Source organism: Nelumbo lutea, chromosome 4 (genome assembly GCF_056320005.1).
Source record: "Nelumbo lutea isolate HS-2025 chromosome 4, American lotus-T2T, whole genome shotgun sequence".
NCBI lineage: Eukaryota > Viridiplantae > Streptophyta > Magnoliopsida > Proteales > Nelumbonaceae > Nelumbo > Nelumbo lutea.
In genome coordinates this window covers 46,424,872-46,442,134 of record NC_142687.1, presented here as the reverse complement: position 1 = coordinate 46,442,134, position 17,263 = coordinate 46,424,872, and the positions used below count along the sequence as shown (strand labels likewise).

Below are 17,263 nucleotides of genomic sequence, written 5' to 3'. Positions count from 1 at the left end.
AGGTACAGTCCAGACAAGTGCTAGCATCCAATTTGTGAAGATTTGCACACAATGACACACACAATAAATAATTATTAGGGGAACAAACAAAAGAAAAGAAACTAACTATTGCAACCAAACAACCACTTACAAGGCTGCATAAGCTCAAGTGGATTCTCTGTTGTTGACTGATGATCAAACAGAGGGACACATCCAATCGTCAAATATAGGAAAAGTATGACAAAGCCATGCCTAAGTAGCATTGAACATTATCCATTTGCTCTACATCCTCCTATTCATGCCATGCCAAGTATCATGTGGTGTATTATTTATCTTGTGCCATGATTGTGTTCATTTGAGGCTTCATTTGCACTACTAGTAATAAAACTATTATGATGTTTCTGTACTGTGCTTGCATGTAGTGATGATGGCAGCACTTACAGTACTGCTACAAGTGATGTTCTAATGAAATAAAGATGACCCTTCTTGTGATGCAACACATTATTTGAGGAAGAAAGTTCCATTTCTTTAAAGAGTCTTGCTTCACTGCTACAACAAAATTTCAGTTTTACTGAACAAGGTATAATTAGCAATGGACACACATGGTCATCTTCTTCATTTCTTTTTATTTTCCCCTCTTTTCATACTTCTTGGGAATGTTTGATGATCTCTTGCAACAAATTTGGTAATTTCAGTGTTTTAGAATTTTAGTATGTGGGTCAGTCCTCCATGAGCATTTTTTTGATATAATTGATTGTATCTTTTCATGATTTGTTATTGAATAAAGATAAACACACAATCAGACAACCACTAAGAGAAATTGTATCTTTTTGCAATTTGTAATCCTTTAGCCAATAACATAGGTCATCAACTCATCACCTTGGCTTTTACTGCATCAGGATTATCTATATTAGTTTATCCACTACACAACATCTTCTCTGGGAAATATGAAACAATACATATGCTCAATAGAGCAGCGTATGGTAGACTGATTGTAACACATGCAGCTTGTCTTTCTGAGTCTGTCACTTGAAATCATTCTGATTTATCTGGGTGTTCATTGTCTTCTTTCTTTGACTTGCTTCTAGCAATCCCTTTTGATTGTCAAACTCAAGATCATAACAAATTCATAATATTCATTCATGCAACAGGTTAGACACAACTATTTCAGGAACACTGAAACAAGAAGGGAATGAAGGAAGTTGTCTTTTCAAGATTATGGCCAATTCCTTCTAAAAGAGGTGGTAGAATGGCAAGATTAGAAATTTCCAATACCTCATGCATCTCAACACTCTAGCAGGACGTGGATATAGTGGCATTACTCGGTATCCAGTGCTCCCATGGATTCTTGCAGACTATGAGGGAGTAAGACTCTGAACTTGGATGATCCAACACATTCCGTAAGCTTGACAAGCCAATGGGATGCCAAACAATAGAGTGGGAAGAAGAATTTAAGAAAAGGTTTCTATAACATATATCTATCATGTTACCATTTTTTTTCTTTTTATGTGATTTTATTTTTTTATTTCTCATCTGTGACCAAATTTTCTATATGGTTAAATAAGTTGATCATCCTTGCTTCACTAGCATGGTGCTAATATCATCTTCCATTCAAAGAGACCTATGCAACCACCCTGATGTTCTTATTTTATTTTATTTTTTGTCTTCTCTTGTTATATTAGATATGAGAGTTGGGATGACCCAGGTGTTCCGAAATTTCACTATGATTCACATTATTCTAGTGCAGGAATTGTACTATTTTATCTTTTACGCCTTCCACCATTCAATATAGAGAATCTGAAGTTGCAAGGAGACCAATTTGGCCATGCCGATCACCTTTTCAATAGTGTAAAAGATACATGGTTAAGTGCAATAGGGATGGGAAATACATCAGATGTGAAAGACAGGGATACCAAGTGTTGTTTGGGACTTCATGGAGCCTTATGCACAAATTTTAAATGTCTTGTACTTTTTTATATGTCAATTGAATATTGTATTTAAGCAATTTGTTTTGGATATTATAATAATTAATAATTTAATTAAAAGTTTTTTATTTTTATTTGCATTTTTTATTTAAATTAAATTTTATGTATTATCTACCATGAGATTTGTATTAAACAAGTACCAAAAAAACGTTGAAATCAAATTGATATAAATAATAAAATATAAAAAAGGCAACGGTCATAGGAGATCTAACCCGACGGTCCGGACCGCCACCAGAAAAACGAAAGAAACATTTTAACCGGCCTAAGGCGGTAGTTAAAGGAGACCTACGCCGATAGTCCGGACCACCACCAAAAAATGAAAGAAACATTTTAATCGGCCTAAGGCGGTGGTCATAGGAGATCTAAGCCAGCGATCCAGACCACCACCTTAAAATATAAGAAACATTTTAACTAGCCTAAGGCGGTGGTCTAAGGAAATCTAAGCCGGCGGTCAAAACCTCTGCCTTATTAACACTAACCCAGCGGCTCCAATAGACCATCGCTTTAGAGCAATTTGAACCGCCCTCGACCAGCCATCAAAGGCGACATTCATTTTAACCTAAGTTGGTGATCCTGATCTAAGGTGAAATGCAATGCATGCCCATCAAGTAGTGAGTTGGTAGCCTTTTGGTTGTTGTTTACATGAGAACTGTATAGTACTATTGTTGATAAAATTGAGCTGCCTTAAATACTCTATTATTACTTTGATGGATACAACTTTATTTACATCATTAAACTCGTTTAAGTTCACAAGTTGCAATTGCAAAAGCTGAATTGCTATAGCAATTTGGTGAGGTCCATTTATGTGTTTAAATACACACTTTTGGGCTGAAATTTAAGAATGCATGCTCACTCACGTATGGTGTTTAATATGGATTAAGATGTTCAACCTACCTAATTGATTAATTTTACCTATGTGAGCATTGGGAAATGGTTCATTTGGGTTTGAAATGGAGTTGCCACCCATCAGTCATGAAAATGGAGGTGATGGGAGTAATTTGCAAAAATATCTTGGTCCAAAGATGATTCCAAAGCCCGAGGCACTGGCTAAACTAATATAGGCAAGACTTGGATGGGAGAGGAAAAGGATTAAGCACCCCTCTCCTAGATCCAATAGGTTGGGCCCACATGAAATACAAACAAGCACAAATAGAAAAGCACTCGAAGCGTAATAAATCATAACAAAGGAGCAAAACGAGAACTACTCATAAAGTATGAAACTACTATACAAATAGGGAAACATTCAAAGGTCTAATATGAAGACCTAATTATTAATCCAGAGGGGAAGCTGTATACTAAGAAAATTTAAAGAAAGAAAACAACAAGCTCGATGCATTTGCAGTTACTCATATAAGAGGGGATCGACCTACAATTAAGGAGAAGAATACTTTCATAACTCAACATCAGACTGAAAATATCCACATCAATGAGACTTAATTTGGAAACAAATGAAATAGGGATTGACGTCGATCTAAACAAGAAGGTCTAACCAACATGTCAAATGTAAGTTTAAATTAATGGGAATTCAATAAGCACACATGAACACAGATCAACCAAATCTGTTATTATGTAAACCATAAAATGAGCCACTGATATGAAAATTTAACCAAATAACAAATGAACTGATATGCATTTATGAAAATAGGTACTTTCTATCACATCAACATGTTAATATAATCCAGAACAAAAGATGACAACAAAACTTACCTAACTACGAGTTGGGGGTTAAACTAACAAATAAACCCCTTGCTTTTGATACCTTTCGTCGATGCGCAGGGTTCTTATAATGGAGCTCCTAAAACGTGGCCGTGAAAAATAAGCCAATGCTAACAATACTGGATATTAAGAACTATGCGTACTGGTCACAGAAATCTGGGGATGCTTTAACTTAGAAGAACGGGGTTTTGAGTTGATGTTTTGTCTCGATGAGGCGAGGAAAAGAAAGGGACTATGGGATGGAGAAAATAGAGAGGGAGAGGAAAAGAGAGGGGGATGGTGAGATGGCCGCTGCCAAGAGTTGCAGCGGCAACTGAAAACAGAGGAGGATTTCGAAGAAGAAGAAAGAGGGAGAGAGCTCGAGTGAGGTGAGAGGGGGAAATCGGATTGCGTTTCTGGTTTGTCACCGCCTTGGTTTTCGTTCGAATGAGGAAGTGAACAGTCGATCCTCGGTGACTTTGGCCAATTCGATGGGGGAATAAGGAGGGGAAGAAGGAAATAGAGGGATTGAGAGAGAGGGAAAGAGTGGTCGGAAGTGGGAGATCAGCTATGGGGTTCACCGCCACTGTAGAGAGGAGGGGGAAGGTGAGTGTATCAGTGCATTAGGGTCAATGAAGAAGATAGGTTAAATTTATATTAGGGATAAGGGGAAATTTTGTAAATTTGGGGAAATCCAGGGATATTTTAGTATTTTTCTAAAATTGGGTCAAACCGGGTCTAGGGGTCAAAACCAGATTTTTGGGTAAAAAATGGAGGGTTAAGATCGGTCCGACCACAAAGAGGGGCTTTGTGTCTTTGGGCCAATGATATTGATCGAAACAGAATCTTTCTAGATTGATGGGTAAACAGGGGTATTTTTGGCTGAAATTTCATAAGGCCGGTTTTATAGTCATTCTGGGTTGATTTGTAGGGTTGGATTGACCCAAATGGGCCTGGAATGGGCGGATCCAGCAAGGGCTCAATTCGGTTAATCTAGAGCCTGAAAATAAAATCTTTGTGTGATTGAAGGGCAAACAAGGGTATTTTAGGCTGCAATTTTACAAGTAGGTATTTAGAGGTGTTCAGGATCTGATGGTGATGTCTAATTAGTCTTGGGGGGTCAAGACCATAGGAATTTGGGTCGATAGAATGTTTCAGAATGGTGTCTTGGTTTGATGAAAGGGTAAATGGGGGAATCTGGGGTTGAGACCTTATGGTCAGGTGTTTTGATGTATCTAAAGTTTAATGGTGTGGCTTGATCGGTTGAGATGTGTTTGAATCAAGAGGATCTAGGTTGTGGGTGTTTTAGGCTATCGAAAGGGCTTAAAAGGGAGTCTCGACTTGATGGAAGGGTAAACGGAGGAATCTTAAGTTCAAATTTCATGGTAGGTGTTTTGGGAGGTCCTGGGTCTAGTGGTTGTGTTTGATCTAGTGGTCAAGGTGTTGATAGGGATTAATTAGGGCCATTGGATCAGTATCAGATAAGTTTAACGGTGGATCTGAGAGCTCTTGGGGTAAAATTCATATTTTGTTTTTTTTTTTTTTGGGGGGGGGGGGTTTGGATGTTCCAGAGAGATTGGATGGGTCTGATCGGGTGTTTGGGGTAAATTAGAGGTTCAAGTGGTGGACCGAACAAAAATCGGGGGCTGACAGCTGCCCCTCTTTGTTGTGAGGTAAGAAACGACAAAACAACAAAGACCAAAAGAAGCATATAGAGATTTTTGTGAAGGGCAAAATTGGAATAGGGACAAGACGTGGAAGGAGGATTGAAACGAAAAGGAGTTCCCGTGCAACATTGCTTCATCATGTTCATGCCATTTTATTCTTGGAAAAGTGACCCTTCCTAGGTATTATGAACATTCGGAATGAGGATACATTTGTCATAAAGAAAATCATTAAAAACAAGTAAAAAACAACGATAAAAGCAACTCAATGTATGAAATCTATTTAATTTTGGCAACAATGAACTTTCCAATAAGTATTAAATGATCTTATGGAGTGAAGTTAGTTATTTATCGTAAGGTGAGAAAGCATAACATTGAAATCAATAATGTGCCATGCGGTGATTAAAAACAATGATAAAGCCTTGATTAAAATTGTGCTATCTAGTGTAGTGGAAAATGCCCATGTTCTATAAAGCGAAGAAATCAGTGATTCATGATGTGTCAAAGTGCCGAAAAAGAAACTTGTGTGCAATAGAGCGAAAAATATTCATTGTGATGTACCAAAGGTGGAAAATGTGTATACTATTAAGCGGAAATTTTTTATTTGTAATATGCCAAAGGCGGAGAGACTTGTGTGCTATAGAGTGGAAAACTTTGATTTATGATGTGTAGAAGGCGAAAAATCTATGTGCTATGTAGCGAAATTCATGTGTTATAAAGCGGGAAATCATGTACCATAATGCAAAAGGAAAAACGTGTGCTGTAAAGCAGAAAAAAAAATCATGTGCTATGGTAGAAAAATTATCATGCAATAGTAGAAAAAATTATATGCAATAACGAAAAAAACTACTATGCAATAGTGAAAAAACTCATGTGCAATGGCGAAAAAGTCTCATGTGCAATGACGGAAAACTCATGTGAAATAACGAAAAATTCATGTGCAATAGTGAAAAATCTCATGTGCAATGACAGAAAATTCATGTGCAATAGCGGAAAACTCATATGCAATAGCACAAAAATTCATGTGCAATGATGAAAAACTTATGTGCAATAGTGAAAAACTTATGTGCAATAGCGAAAAATCTTGATTTATTCAGTGCTAGAGAAGGAAAACTCATGTGCAATAGTGGAAAACTTATTGTGTAATAGCGAAAATAATCATGTGCAATAACGGAAAAATTATGTGCAATAGCGGAAAAATAATTGTATAATAGTGAATAACTTATTGTGCAATAATGACAAGGTTGAATATTCGAGAATGTCAATAATAGGATAGATGCAAAATGCAATAAAAATTCTAGAAATATCATCTCAACAGATTCTATTTAACTTAATTGTCATTTCTTACTTAATCACTCTCCTTGTTGGGAATCATTTTCCTAACATTTTTATATACCACACTTTGCATTTTTCTTTTTATTACTTATGTTTGTTCTTTTTTGTTCTTTTTGTTCTTTTTTATTCTTTTTTATTCTTTTTTTTGTGCACAATGAATAATTGAAATCCTTTTTAAAAGACTTTTGCAATGGTGCAACTTGAACTTCTTCTTTGAGAAATATTTGTGTTCGATTCGAGTGTCAAACACCATGGGCTACCCTCATTTTATCTCTCTCTTCTTTTTTTTTTTTTTTACTTTTTCTTTGTAACTTCAAGAGTAGAAAGACAATGCAACTTAAACATAAAGGATATGAGAATTTTTATCTTCTTTTTTTATTATACATTTTTCTAAGAAGTTATGAGACCGAAACAAGAGATGTCACTAGCATTGATTTAGGATAGAACAATTATGTCTAAAGGGACCCACGCCACGCCTTAGCAAGAGATAAAAGTATTTTGTCCCTCTTCAAAAGAGTTGATCAAAACCTTATGAATTATAAATGCATGTGCATTGAAAATGCGAATGAGACAATCATATATTTGCTTTGGGAAACACCCGAGCTTTATGGGAAACTACCTATTTCCTGGTTAACAAGAAGATTTGTGATGAGAGATGCTTGATTAAAAAAGGTTCAAAACAAAATCCCTCATCGCTAACCAACTAAGTCTATCCCGTGCTAAATTACCAATATTTAAGGGATTGAGGATGACTTAATGAATGGGACGAAACGTGGTTTAGGACAGGGGACCTGAAATGAATGGTAAAAGGTTCAAAACTTATTTACAATGGGAAAAAAGATTCTTGACCTTTAAGTAGGGTTGCTATTTTCTTCTCATCATCATTTTTGTTTATCTTTTCTTCTTCATTTTTTCTTTCTTTTTCTCTATTTTTTTCTTACATACCCTTCATATCTTCTAATATGAACCATGTTTCTTCACTGATCATGGTGAACTTCACATGGTAGGGAATTGAGAGAAAAATGCTCAAGTCAACTAATTCTAAAATGATTGAAACATATATATGCCCCTTTTCTTTACACCACTTCTTTCTTTTCCAACCTTCTGCAAATATTTCTCCATCATTCCCTTTCACTTTTCATCTTCCCTAGATTCCCTACTTTGAATTTTCTTGACTTCCATTTCCTCAAAGTTTTCCAATTTTTCAATCTTCCTTGATCGTTCCTCTATTCTAAGTTGCCCCAATTTCTTCTTCATTGTTCTTTCCTATCTTCTTTTCTTTTTTTTTCTCTTTTTTTCTTTTTTATTTCTTATTTCTTTTTTTTTTTGCCCCGCAAATTGCACACTTGGAATTTAACAAGTTCATCAAGGAAAAGGTATTTATGCATTGCCTCAACCCGACTAATTAGCAGATGTGTTGCCACCCAATAGATTAGTGGCCTCATAAATGATGATTTGATCAATATATATCTCCTTTCAAAACTAAAGACCTCTTAATGCTTGTAGTGGTGGGAAATGGTAGAGAGATACCCGAATGCATGACACACCATGACCTTTAAGGTAGACCAAAGCAGTGGTAATAGATAAAGTAGTCGAGCATTTGAGAGATAAGGAAGAGGATTTTATACACTAAATTTGAGGGTTTAGGTAATACTCGAAGGGTTTAAATTTGATATTAGAAAAATTATTAATAGAACAAGATTCTGTTAAAGAAAGTTCGAACATTCCAAAAAGTCTGGCTAGCAACCCAAAGGCATTCACCACATGATCTTTTCTAAGACCTCATCGCATATGTTGAACTCATTGCATATATTGACCTCACCGCATATGTTGACCTCATTGCATATGTATTTATATATGTTGTCATTCGACGAGTTGAGAATGAATTAGACAGATTTTTCTTCCATAAGTTTGTTTCTTCTGTGCAAATTATGCTCTATTTTTGTGAGTTTTGTAGCATTTTACATGGTATCAAAGCCATTCTGAGCTTCTGTATTTCATTCCTCCGTCTGGCTTTCTTGCAATGGAGTTGAATCACGATTCACCATGTTTCTTGCATACCTTGGATAATCCAGGGACTCTGTTGGTATCTTGTCCACTAAACAGAGATAACTACTTGACTTGAAAGCGTGCGATGAGAAATGCCTTAAGAGCCAAGAACATGTATTGCTTTGTCAATGGTTCACTGTTGAAGCCTGATGTAGAGTCACCACAAGAATCACTTTGGATCAAATGCAATTCGATGGTGATTTCTTGGATTTTCAATTCATTGGCATGTGAACTCCATGATAGTGTTGTCTACGCAAACACGACCAGTGAAATCTAGAAAGATCTTGAAGAGAGGTTCTCGTAGAAGAATGCACCAAGAACCTACCAGACCAAGAAAAACCTTGCAACATTGTAGCAAGGAAGTCTTTCGGTAGCAGCCTACTTCACCAAGTTGAAGGCCCTATGGGATGAGCTCCAAACTTTGGTTCTTGTACCTGAGTGCACTTGCGAAGTAGCTAAACAATTTGTGGCCATGCACGAAGATGAGAAGCTACATCAGTTTCTCATGGGATTCGGTGATGTCTTCAACAATGTTAGATCCAATATTCTTGGATTGGTTCCTTTGCTAAACATCAATAGGGCATACGCTCTAGCAGTCCAGGAAGAAAAACACTTTTCTATCATCAACACACCAATCAATATAGATCTTGATGGTGGAGTAGCACTCTTTGCAAATTTTTCCAAGAACCATTTGATGTCTAATACCAGACCAAGCCTAAGGTGAAATGTGAGCACTACAAGAAACCGAGGTCGATTATGTCGCAACCAATGCCTCTAGTAAGGCTCTCGTTACCTTTCCCAACCAACTTTCTTGGATCTTTGATAGTGGAGCTTTAGATCATATGGTCTTTGATATGAAATTCCTTACTATTCACAAAGTATTGGCCCAACCTAAGTCAGTCCGCTTGCCTAGTGGAGTGGTTTTGCAAGCTACACATCAAGGGTCAATTATGATGACCCCCGATATTACTCTTCATGAGGTTTTCCATATACCTTGTTTCCATTGCAGTTTGATCTCCATTAAAAAATTAATTGATCAATTGCGATGCACTAGCCTTTTCCTGTCAACTACTTGTGTGATTTAGGACCTAATGTCGAGGAAAGTGATTGGCAAGGGTGAGGCACTAAATGGAATCTACCACTTCACCATTGATGCTCCATGTTCCTTTGCTTTAACTGCCCACAGTGAAGTTACTAGTGAACATGGAACAAGTGTCTGGGCCATACTTTTAGACATTCTCTTTCATTAGTTCATGGCATTTCCACTATTCCTACAGGATTGCCATGTGATACTTTCCATCATGCAAAGCAATCGTGTATGCCATTTCCCATAAGCATCTCTTAAGCAACGAAATAGATTCATTTAGTTCATGTTGACATTTGGGGCAGTTATTCTACTCCTTCTCATAGTTATGCATGATATTTTCTCCCCATGGTAGATGACTTTTCCCATAGCACTTGGTTGTATTTGATGCACAATAAAACTCAAGTTCTTTATTATTTTTCTCATTTATGAAATATGGTCAAAACACAATTTCAATGTTTTGTACGTGCAGACGGATAATGGATTGGAATTTTTTTTACATCCCATGAAGAGCTTCTTATTACAATAATGAATTATCCATCAACATACTTGCATTGACACACCACAACAAAAAGGCAGTGGTTGAATATAAACACAAACATTTGCTTGAGATAGCTCGAGCGCTTCACTTCCAGGCAGGCCTTCCTCTTTCCTTTTAGGGAGAGTGTGTGACTAGAGTGGCATATTTGATCAATTATCTTCCAACTCAAATACTCGGTAGCAAGACACCTTTCAAATTATTGTTTAATCGACCTTTGACGTACGATCATATTCGCATATTCGCATATTCGGTTGCTTGGTCTATGCCAAAAATCACAGTTGTACTCGTGACAAGTTTGCTACTCATGCAACCAGATGAGTGTTTGTCGAATATCCATTTGGACAAAAAGCTAAATCTTTGATTTGGATTGCCGGAAAATCTTCACCTCACACGATATTGTCTTCAATGAAAATCATTTCCCATTCATGCTGAATGAATCAACTCCTTTCACCAATTCAGGATCAGTTATACCATTGCCCACTTTTGACAACATTGATTGCCTTCCACATGATGAGCAAATAGTTCAACCTAACCGGACTTAGCCTAACTCAGTCCAGGCCAATCAGGTTTGTCCTAACAATGGATTAGCTAACATAACTCACCCTCATCGACAATGAAAAACTTCGGCGTACTTAAGGGATTATGATTGTCAATTCTTTTAGTACTCAAATAGCTTCCTTCATCATGTGTACACCCTAATTGAGCCACACACATATAATCATGCAATTCTTGATCCACGGTGGTGGCAAGCTATGAAAGATGAACTTTCAACATTGAATCAAAATAACACATGGACTCTTGTTGAACTTCAGGCAGGAAAACGAGCCATTAGTGCACGATGGGTGTAGAAAATCAAGTATCAAGCTGATGAAACAATCGAGCATTAGAAGGCAAGACTTATGGATAAGGTGTATACTCAAGTCAAGGGTCTGGACTTCCTTGACACATACGCACCAATGGGAAAAATAGTTACAGTCTAGTGCCTTTTGTCAGTTGATGCCAGTCAGGGATGGACCCTTCACCAACTTAATGTTAATAATGTTTTTTTGAAAGGCGATCTGCATGAGGAAGTCTACATGGAAATTCCACCAAGACTTTCTAATCTAGAAGACAATCGAGTGTGTAAACTAAACAAATCCCTTTATGGTCCATGGAAAGCCTCTCAACAATGGTTTGAAAAATTTTCAGATGCCCTCAAGCAATATGTGCTTACTCAGTCGTTAAATGACTACTCGATATTCTTCTCCTCTAATTCAGGTTCATACATTGCCATTCTTGTTTATGTCGATGATATGATCATCACTAGCAGTAATCTTAATCACATTAATGATCTAAAGTAATACTTGCACAAGCATTTCCGTCTCAAAGATTTGAGACTACTCACTTATTTCTTAGGGATTGAGGTTCAATGCTCTTCATCTGGATTTTTTTTTACATCAACGAAAGTATCTACTTGGCATACTACATGAAATCGACATGACTAGTTGTCGCCCAGCATTATTTCCAATGGAACAACAACTACGGTTTGACGAGCAAAGTTCCTTATTTCTGGACCCCAGTCATTTCCACCGTCTCTTTGGCTGATTAGTGTACTTAACCTAACATGACCAGAACTCTGTTACTCTATTCGTGCCCTCGTTCAACATATGCAACACCCAACTGAAGCTCACATGATTGCATCCTTAGATATCTCTCTACCTCTCCAAACAAAGGCCTTTCCTTACCTTCATCAAATGATTTTATTGTTCAAGCCTAATGTGATGCTAACTGGGGCAATTGTCCAATCTCCCAGCGATCCACAACGGAGTATGTGATCTTTGTTGGTAATTCACCTGTATCTTGGAAGACAAAGAAATAGAACACTATAGCCCACTCATCAGCTGAGGCGAAATATCATGCAATGGTTTTCACCACTGTAGAGTTGCTATGGCTTAAACGCCTCCTTGGTGATCTCAACATTTATGTCACTCAACCATTATTGCTTCATTGTGATAGTCAAGCGGCTTTTCACATAGCAGCAAATCCAGGTTTTTACGAACGGGCGAAGCATATAGCAATTGATTGTCACTTCATGCGTGAACATTTTCAAACCAAGACAATCAAAACCTCTCACCTTTCAACAGAGGAGCAACTAGTTGACTTGTTTACCAAAGCCTTAGGAGCTGATAGATTTCATTATGTACTCGGCAAGTAAGGCATTCGTTCCCTTCATGCCCAACTTGATGGAGGGGGGTGACGGAACAAGATTCTGTTAAAGAAAATTCAAACATTCCGGAAAGCTAGGTTGGCAACCCAAAGACATTCACCACGTAATCTTTTCTAAGACCTCATCGCAACTATATTGACCTCATCACAAATGTTGACCTCATCACATATATTGACCTCATGGAATATGTATTTATATATATTGTCATTCGACGAGTTAGAGGACAGATTTTTCTTCCACAAGTTTTGTTTCTTCTGTGCAAACTGTGCTATGTTTTTGTGAGTTTTGTACCATTTTACAACAAGGGAGGGTAGGGCCATGTCATCAACATTGGTAGCAAAATTTGAAGCCAAGTTCAAAGGGGATAGGACCAAGACTGTGTGAGTAAGTGGAAATAAAGGAAGAAGGGTGAGATGCAAAGAACAAACACTGTGTAACAGAGTTGATGATGTTGGGACGAATGGATGCTTTTCTTTCGTCATGGGAAAATGGAAGGTTTAGGGTTAGGAATTAGAGAATCTCAGTAGGAGGATGGGAATCTTTGCAATGCCCTCTGGAATCATAGTTGTTGCTTCACCAATAGAACCTACAAGATTCGGTGATGGTTTTGGAATCAACACCCATTCGACAACCCTCTAACAAGGGTCTTCGCTATCATTAATTGATTAGACACAAATGATCATAACGACATGATTTACATGATTGCCCTGCGACCAACCTGTTAGCATTTTAGCGAAGTAAAAGCATGTACGCAATGACCCACATTGGGATTAAATCCAGCTAGGCCAAGCTACGTACCTTCTTCTTCTTCTTCTTCTTCGCAAAACCAAGCTACGTACCGAGTTTCTATATATATATAATAATGCATTAAAGCCCAAACATATATCTTAAGTAATACACACATAAGTAATAAGACATATAAAGACAAGACAAAGTGTTTGATCTTTTAACCAAATGAAATCTCTGTATCGCAAACACTTCAAGTACATAGTAACAGATCTTCAAGATTTTATTGTTTGTCAAGCCCCATTTTCCATTAATTGTATACATTTTGAAAGAGATAGTCCACCCTAAACCCAACTCCATTCATCAATAACATAGTTTCCTTTGTTTCTTTCTTCCTTCTTCTCTCTTCTTTTGGCAATTTGAACCATTTTCTTACCGTTAAAACCATTGCTATTCCCGTTGCGAGGGGCTCCTCCAAAACCCAGTGCTATAGAACCTCTTCCACATCTCTTTCTCCAGCTCAAGAACCTCCTTTTCCGAATCATCCGACTTGTCTACCATGGGCAGCCACTCATCCATGGACATTGGGCATATCTGTACGTGATCGGTCTCGTCATAACCACAAGTGCAACCCCGTTGCTGTGGCAATAGTCCCACATTCTTCAACATCCGTAGTTTTCTCTTCCTCAATGCTTTCCGGCATAGCCCTGCCGGTAACTTGTACACTGTAAGTACCAGTAGGTTCATCAGCCCACACGGGCAACAACAACATACCGCTACGCACTCTGCCGTCGTCTCACCGGCCAACTCTGCTATACGTGATCGTGATGGGCTTCGCCAATGGGACTGCCTCTCTAGGAACGGTCGGCGACGATTCAAATTCAATGAAGGGTGACGTGTTAGGACGGCTTTCCGATTCATGGTTTTTGCTATAGAGAGTGCAGCACTGTTGGTTGGATGAGCTTCAAACTAATTCAGTGGATGAATTAGATGTGAAATCATCTATTTGTATTGGAAAATTTGGAATCCACCACGAGAAAAACAAAAAGTAGAAAAACTATAGTATTTCCTGTAATGAAATCTACGTCTAATAACAGTTTATGTTTCTCCCTTTCTCTATATTTTATCATTCAAAAAAGACAATATATAAATGCTCAAGAGTCTTAAAGAACAATAGTTTTACTTTTTCTAGTATCAAATGAAGTGATCAGAAGGGAAAGGAAGAGATGAACCATTGCCATTGAATCCCTAACTGATCAGAGAAACATGGCGTTAGGAGAAAGGCATGGCCGACAGGCCGAGCGAGGAGCGACCACCATTTCTCTCCTGAAGCGAGGCTCTGTTAGCCACGCTACAGCAAAGTCTCTCCAGGTTGATTCACCCTCATATATAACCTTAAACCCAGAACCGTCCAAAACCCAGCACGCATCTTCCGCGACGGGAATATTGATCTACCTGTTACGTGTAAAATAATCCAGCACCTGACAAATTCAGCATCACCAACTTTGACGGGTCCGTACATCCTGTTTCAGTCTAAAAAGACTCTATAATGCATGCCTACATAACCGTCTCAATAACTAACTCTATAACTAACCCACAAACACGGCTTAATAATATGATCAACGAATGAACTAAAATAATTCACATTCGGTCAACATGCTCTCATCTACTACCAGATCTAGGTGATGGTGTAGATCTCCAGCGATGGTGTAGATCTCGTTACAGACTGGTGATGGTGTACATCTTGTTGCAGACTGGTGGTGGTGCAGATCTCCGACGATGGTGTAGATCTCGTTGACGCCACATCAGCCGCCACGTAATGGCCATGTCATGTAGCCATTGGTAGCAATGGATGCAAAAACGGGAAAACGTTCAACTTGACGCTTTCTCAGATCACGCATTCTCGAGTTACGAGGCGTGGTCGTTTTCGTTGTTGGTTTCTACTATCTTTCATTAACAAACTTTTTCTTTTGTTTTTCTAATTTTTTCTTGTGGATTTGTCAACTTTTCTAATTACTGAATCTGTTTTTTTATTTAATTCAACTTCATAAGGTTTTGCTAATTTTTTCTTTCTTGGGCTTAAGTCGTTGAAGATCGAAGATATGAGGTTTTGAAATTTGAAGGAATTTTTGACGTCAATAGTTTATTCAATTAAGTATTCCCCTAGGCCCTAGCTAAAAGTTGCTCTGCTCCTTGTGGTTTATGCAGTGTGAGCCAAAAATATAGCACCCTTCACCACGTAACCACGTTGATATCCTTCCAATTCAACCAAGTCTCTGAGGAGCTTTATTAGATTGCGGGATTTGATGTAAAAGAAAAACAGAGCCCAAAAAAATACGAAAAGAAAAAGAAAGACAAAAAAGAAATTTATCATTTTAAAACAAATGGTAGAAACCACCATCATCTTTGGATATTCTCTTCTCAGCAATCTGTGAATAGTTCGTTGTTTAAACTTTTAAAGAGGGCATAGAAGGGCAGGCCCAATAGTGGCAGTGGCTTCATTCTTTAAAATTATAAATGAAGACTTGCAAGGTTGGTGTCTGAAAGTAGAAGATAGCCTATTTCACATCTTAACAAAACAAAGGGTAGAAGTGTCTTTCTATTTAAATTGTTTAAGATAACGGTGGAAAGCATGGTTTTTGAACCGCTCTTGACCCATATGGTTGGACTGTTTGGCCCAGGAACATTCAAGTAACCGGTTTTATTTTACCCCAAACCCAGTCATCAATGACCCATTAATCTGGGTAGTCAAACTGTTGACCCATTTGACCCATTCAATTGTTTTTAGCCATTTTTTATTTTAATTATATATATTTTTTTATTTTTTAGGTTTTTTTGTCATAACGTGTCACCTGTTTGAGCCAGACAGTTCAACCGTCAACTAAGAAACCAGTGTTCAAAACAGTTCCAGTTCTGGGCTGTTTTTTAAAACATTGGTGGAATGTATGTTTAAGTCTACTTGAAAAACCCAAAGTATATTTAAGTCAATTTTAGAAAAGTCATGGTATGCTTTAAGTATTTTACCCAAAAGATGTGGCAGTTGGAGTGAAATGGTGGAACAATTATTTGCAAACCTAAAATAGTTATTGGAATAAGGTATGTATTTGGTTCTGTGGGCATTTATGGATAGGGCATTTATTTGCACTTTTTCACTTTAAACATTTATTTATACTTTTTTACTTTAAAAGTTTTTTACTTTAAATGTTTCCTGTTTTTATTGTTTACGTTTTTTACTCTCCACCTCAAATTAATAGTCATTAAAGTGTGTCACATCAGTATTTGGTTTCAAGAAACGCTGGGGCATTGGGGGAAGGAAGAATTTGACGTTTTCCCAAATGCCCCATGCATAAAAAATAAAACGTTCAGGTTCCTACCATTTATTTGATAAATGATGAAACCAAACAATTGTTTCATTTTGCTTTATTTGCAATAAATGCCAATGCTTATGTAGTATTGATGTGGTGACGTTTTTTCAATAAACACCAACGGAACCAAACATCTCCAAGATTGAGTTGCATCAAGCCATGGACAATGCAAGTATTGTTTGTTTCTTTGTATGTGTTTGATTCCATTTACATTTATTTAGTAAACACTATCACATAGGCACCCCATCAGCAAAGGCCTTATTATGCACATCCGTACGTATTGATTTCTGTGCGCCTTTCCCATTTCAAGAAGCTCCATTTTGAAGCTTCCCCAACGAGTAAGCGTTTATTGGCACCTTTGCTGATGTAGTGCCTAATGACGCCTATGTATCATAAACACCCTCCATTAATTGCTTTTCTCAGTTTTGCAACCACACAAGTACAAAACATTTACTCAATAAACATAAACGAATCAAACACATACTTTAAATGATTTATTTTTTAATATTATTTTTATTTAAGATTTTTTTTATAAAAAAAGTTAGAATGCAATAAAAGTACTTTTCAGGAGGTCACTCATCCTAACACTACTTTCAGCCAAACACATTAACTCGAAATCCGCTGCATTAATGTT

At 37.4% G+C, this 17,263-nt stretch overlaps 1 protein-coding gene and 1 long non-coding RNA gene across 2 annotated transcripts; both read right to left on the bottom strand.

Annotated features, from left to right (window-relative positions):
• Positions 1-790: 790 nt before the first annotated feature.
• On the bottom strand, positions 791-4,264 carry LOC148855565 (uncharacterized). Its single transcript, XR_016095068.1, has 2 exons — positions 3,672-4,264; positions 791-1,073 (listed from the first exon to the last, which is right to left on the bottom strand). It is a non-coding gene; the product is annotated as an uncharacterized LOC148855565 (long non-coding RNA).
• Positions 4,265-13,475: 9,211 nt separating this feature from the next.
• Positions 13,476-15,397, bottom strand: LOC148855564 (uncharacterized). Its single transcript, XM_088983770.1, has one exon. The coding sequence runs from the start codon at positions 14,183-14,185 to the stop codon at positions 13,715-13,717; it is 471 nt and encodes a 156-aa protein (XP_088839896.1). The 5' UTR covers positions 14,186-15,397; the 3' UTR covers positions 13,476-13,714.
• Between the last annotated feature and the right edge of the window lie 1,866 nt (positions 15,398-17,263).

Excerpts from the sequence above, each read along its gene's own strand:
- LOC148855564 (XM_088983770.1), bottom strand. The coding sequence starts at position 14,185 with ATGAATCGGAAAGCCGTCCTAACACGTCACCCTTCATTGAATTTGAAT.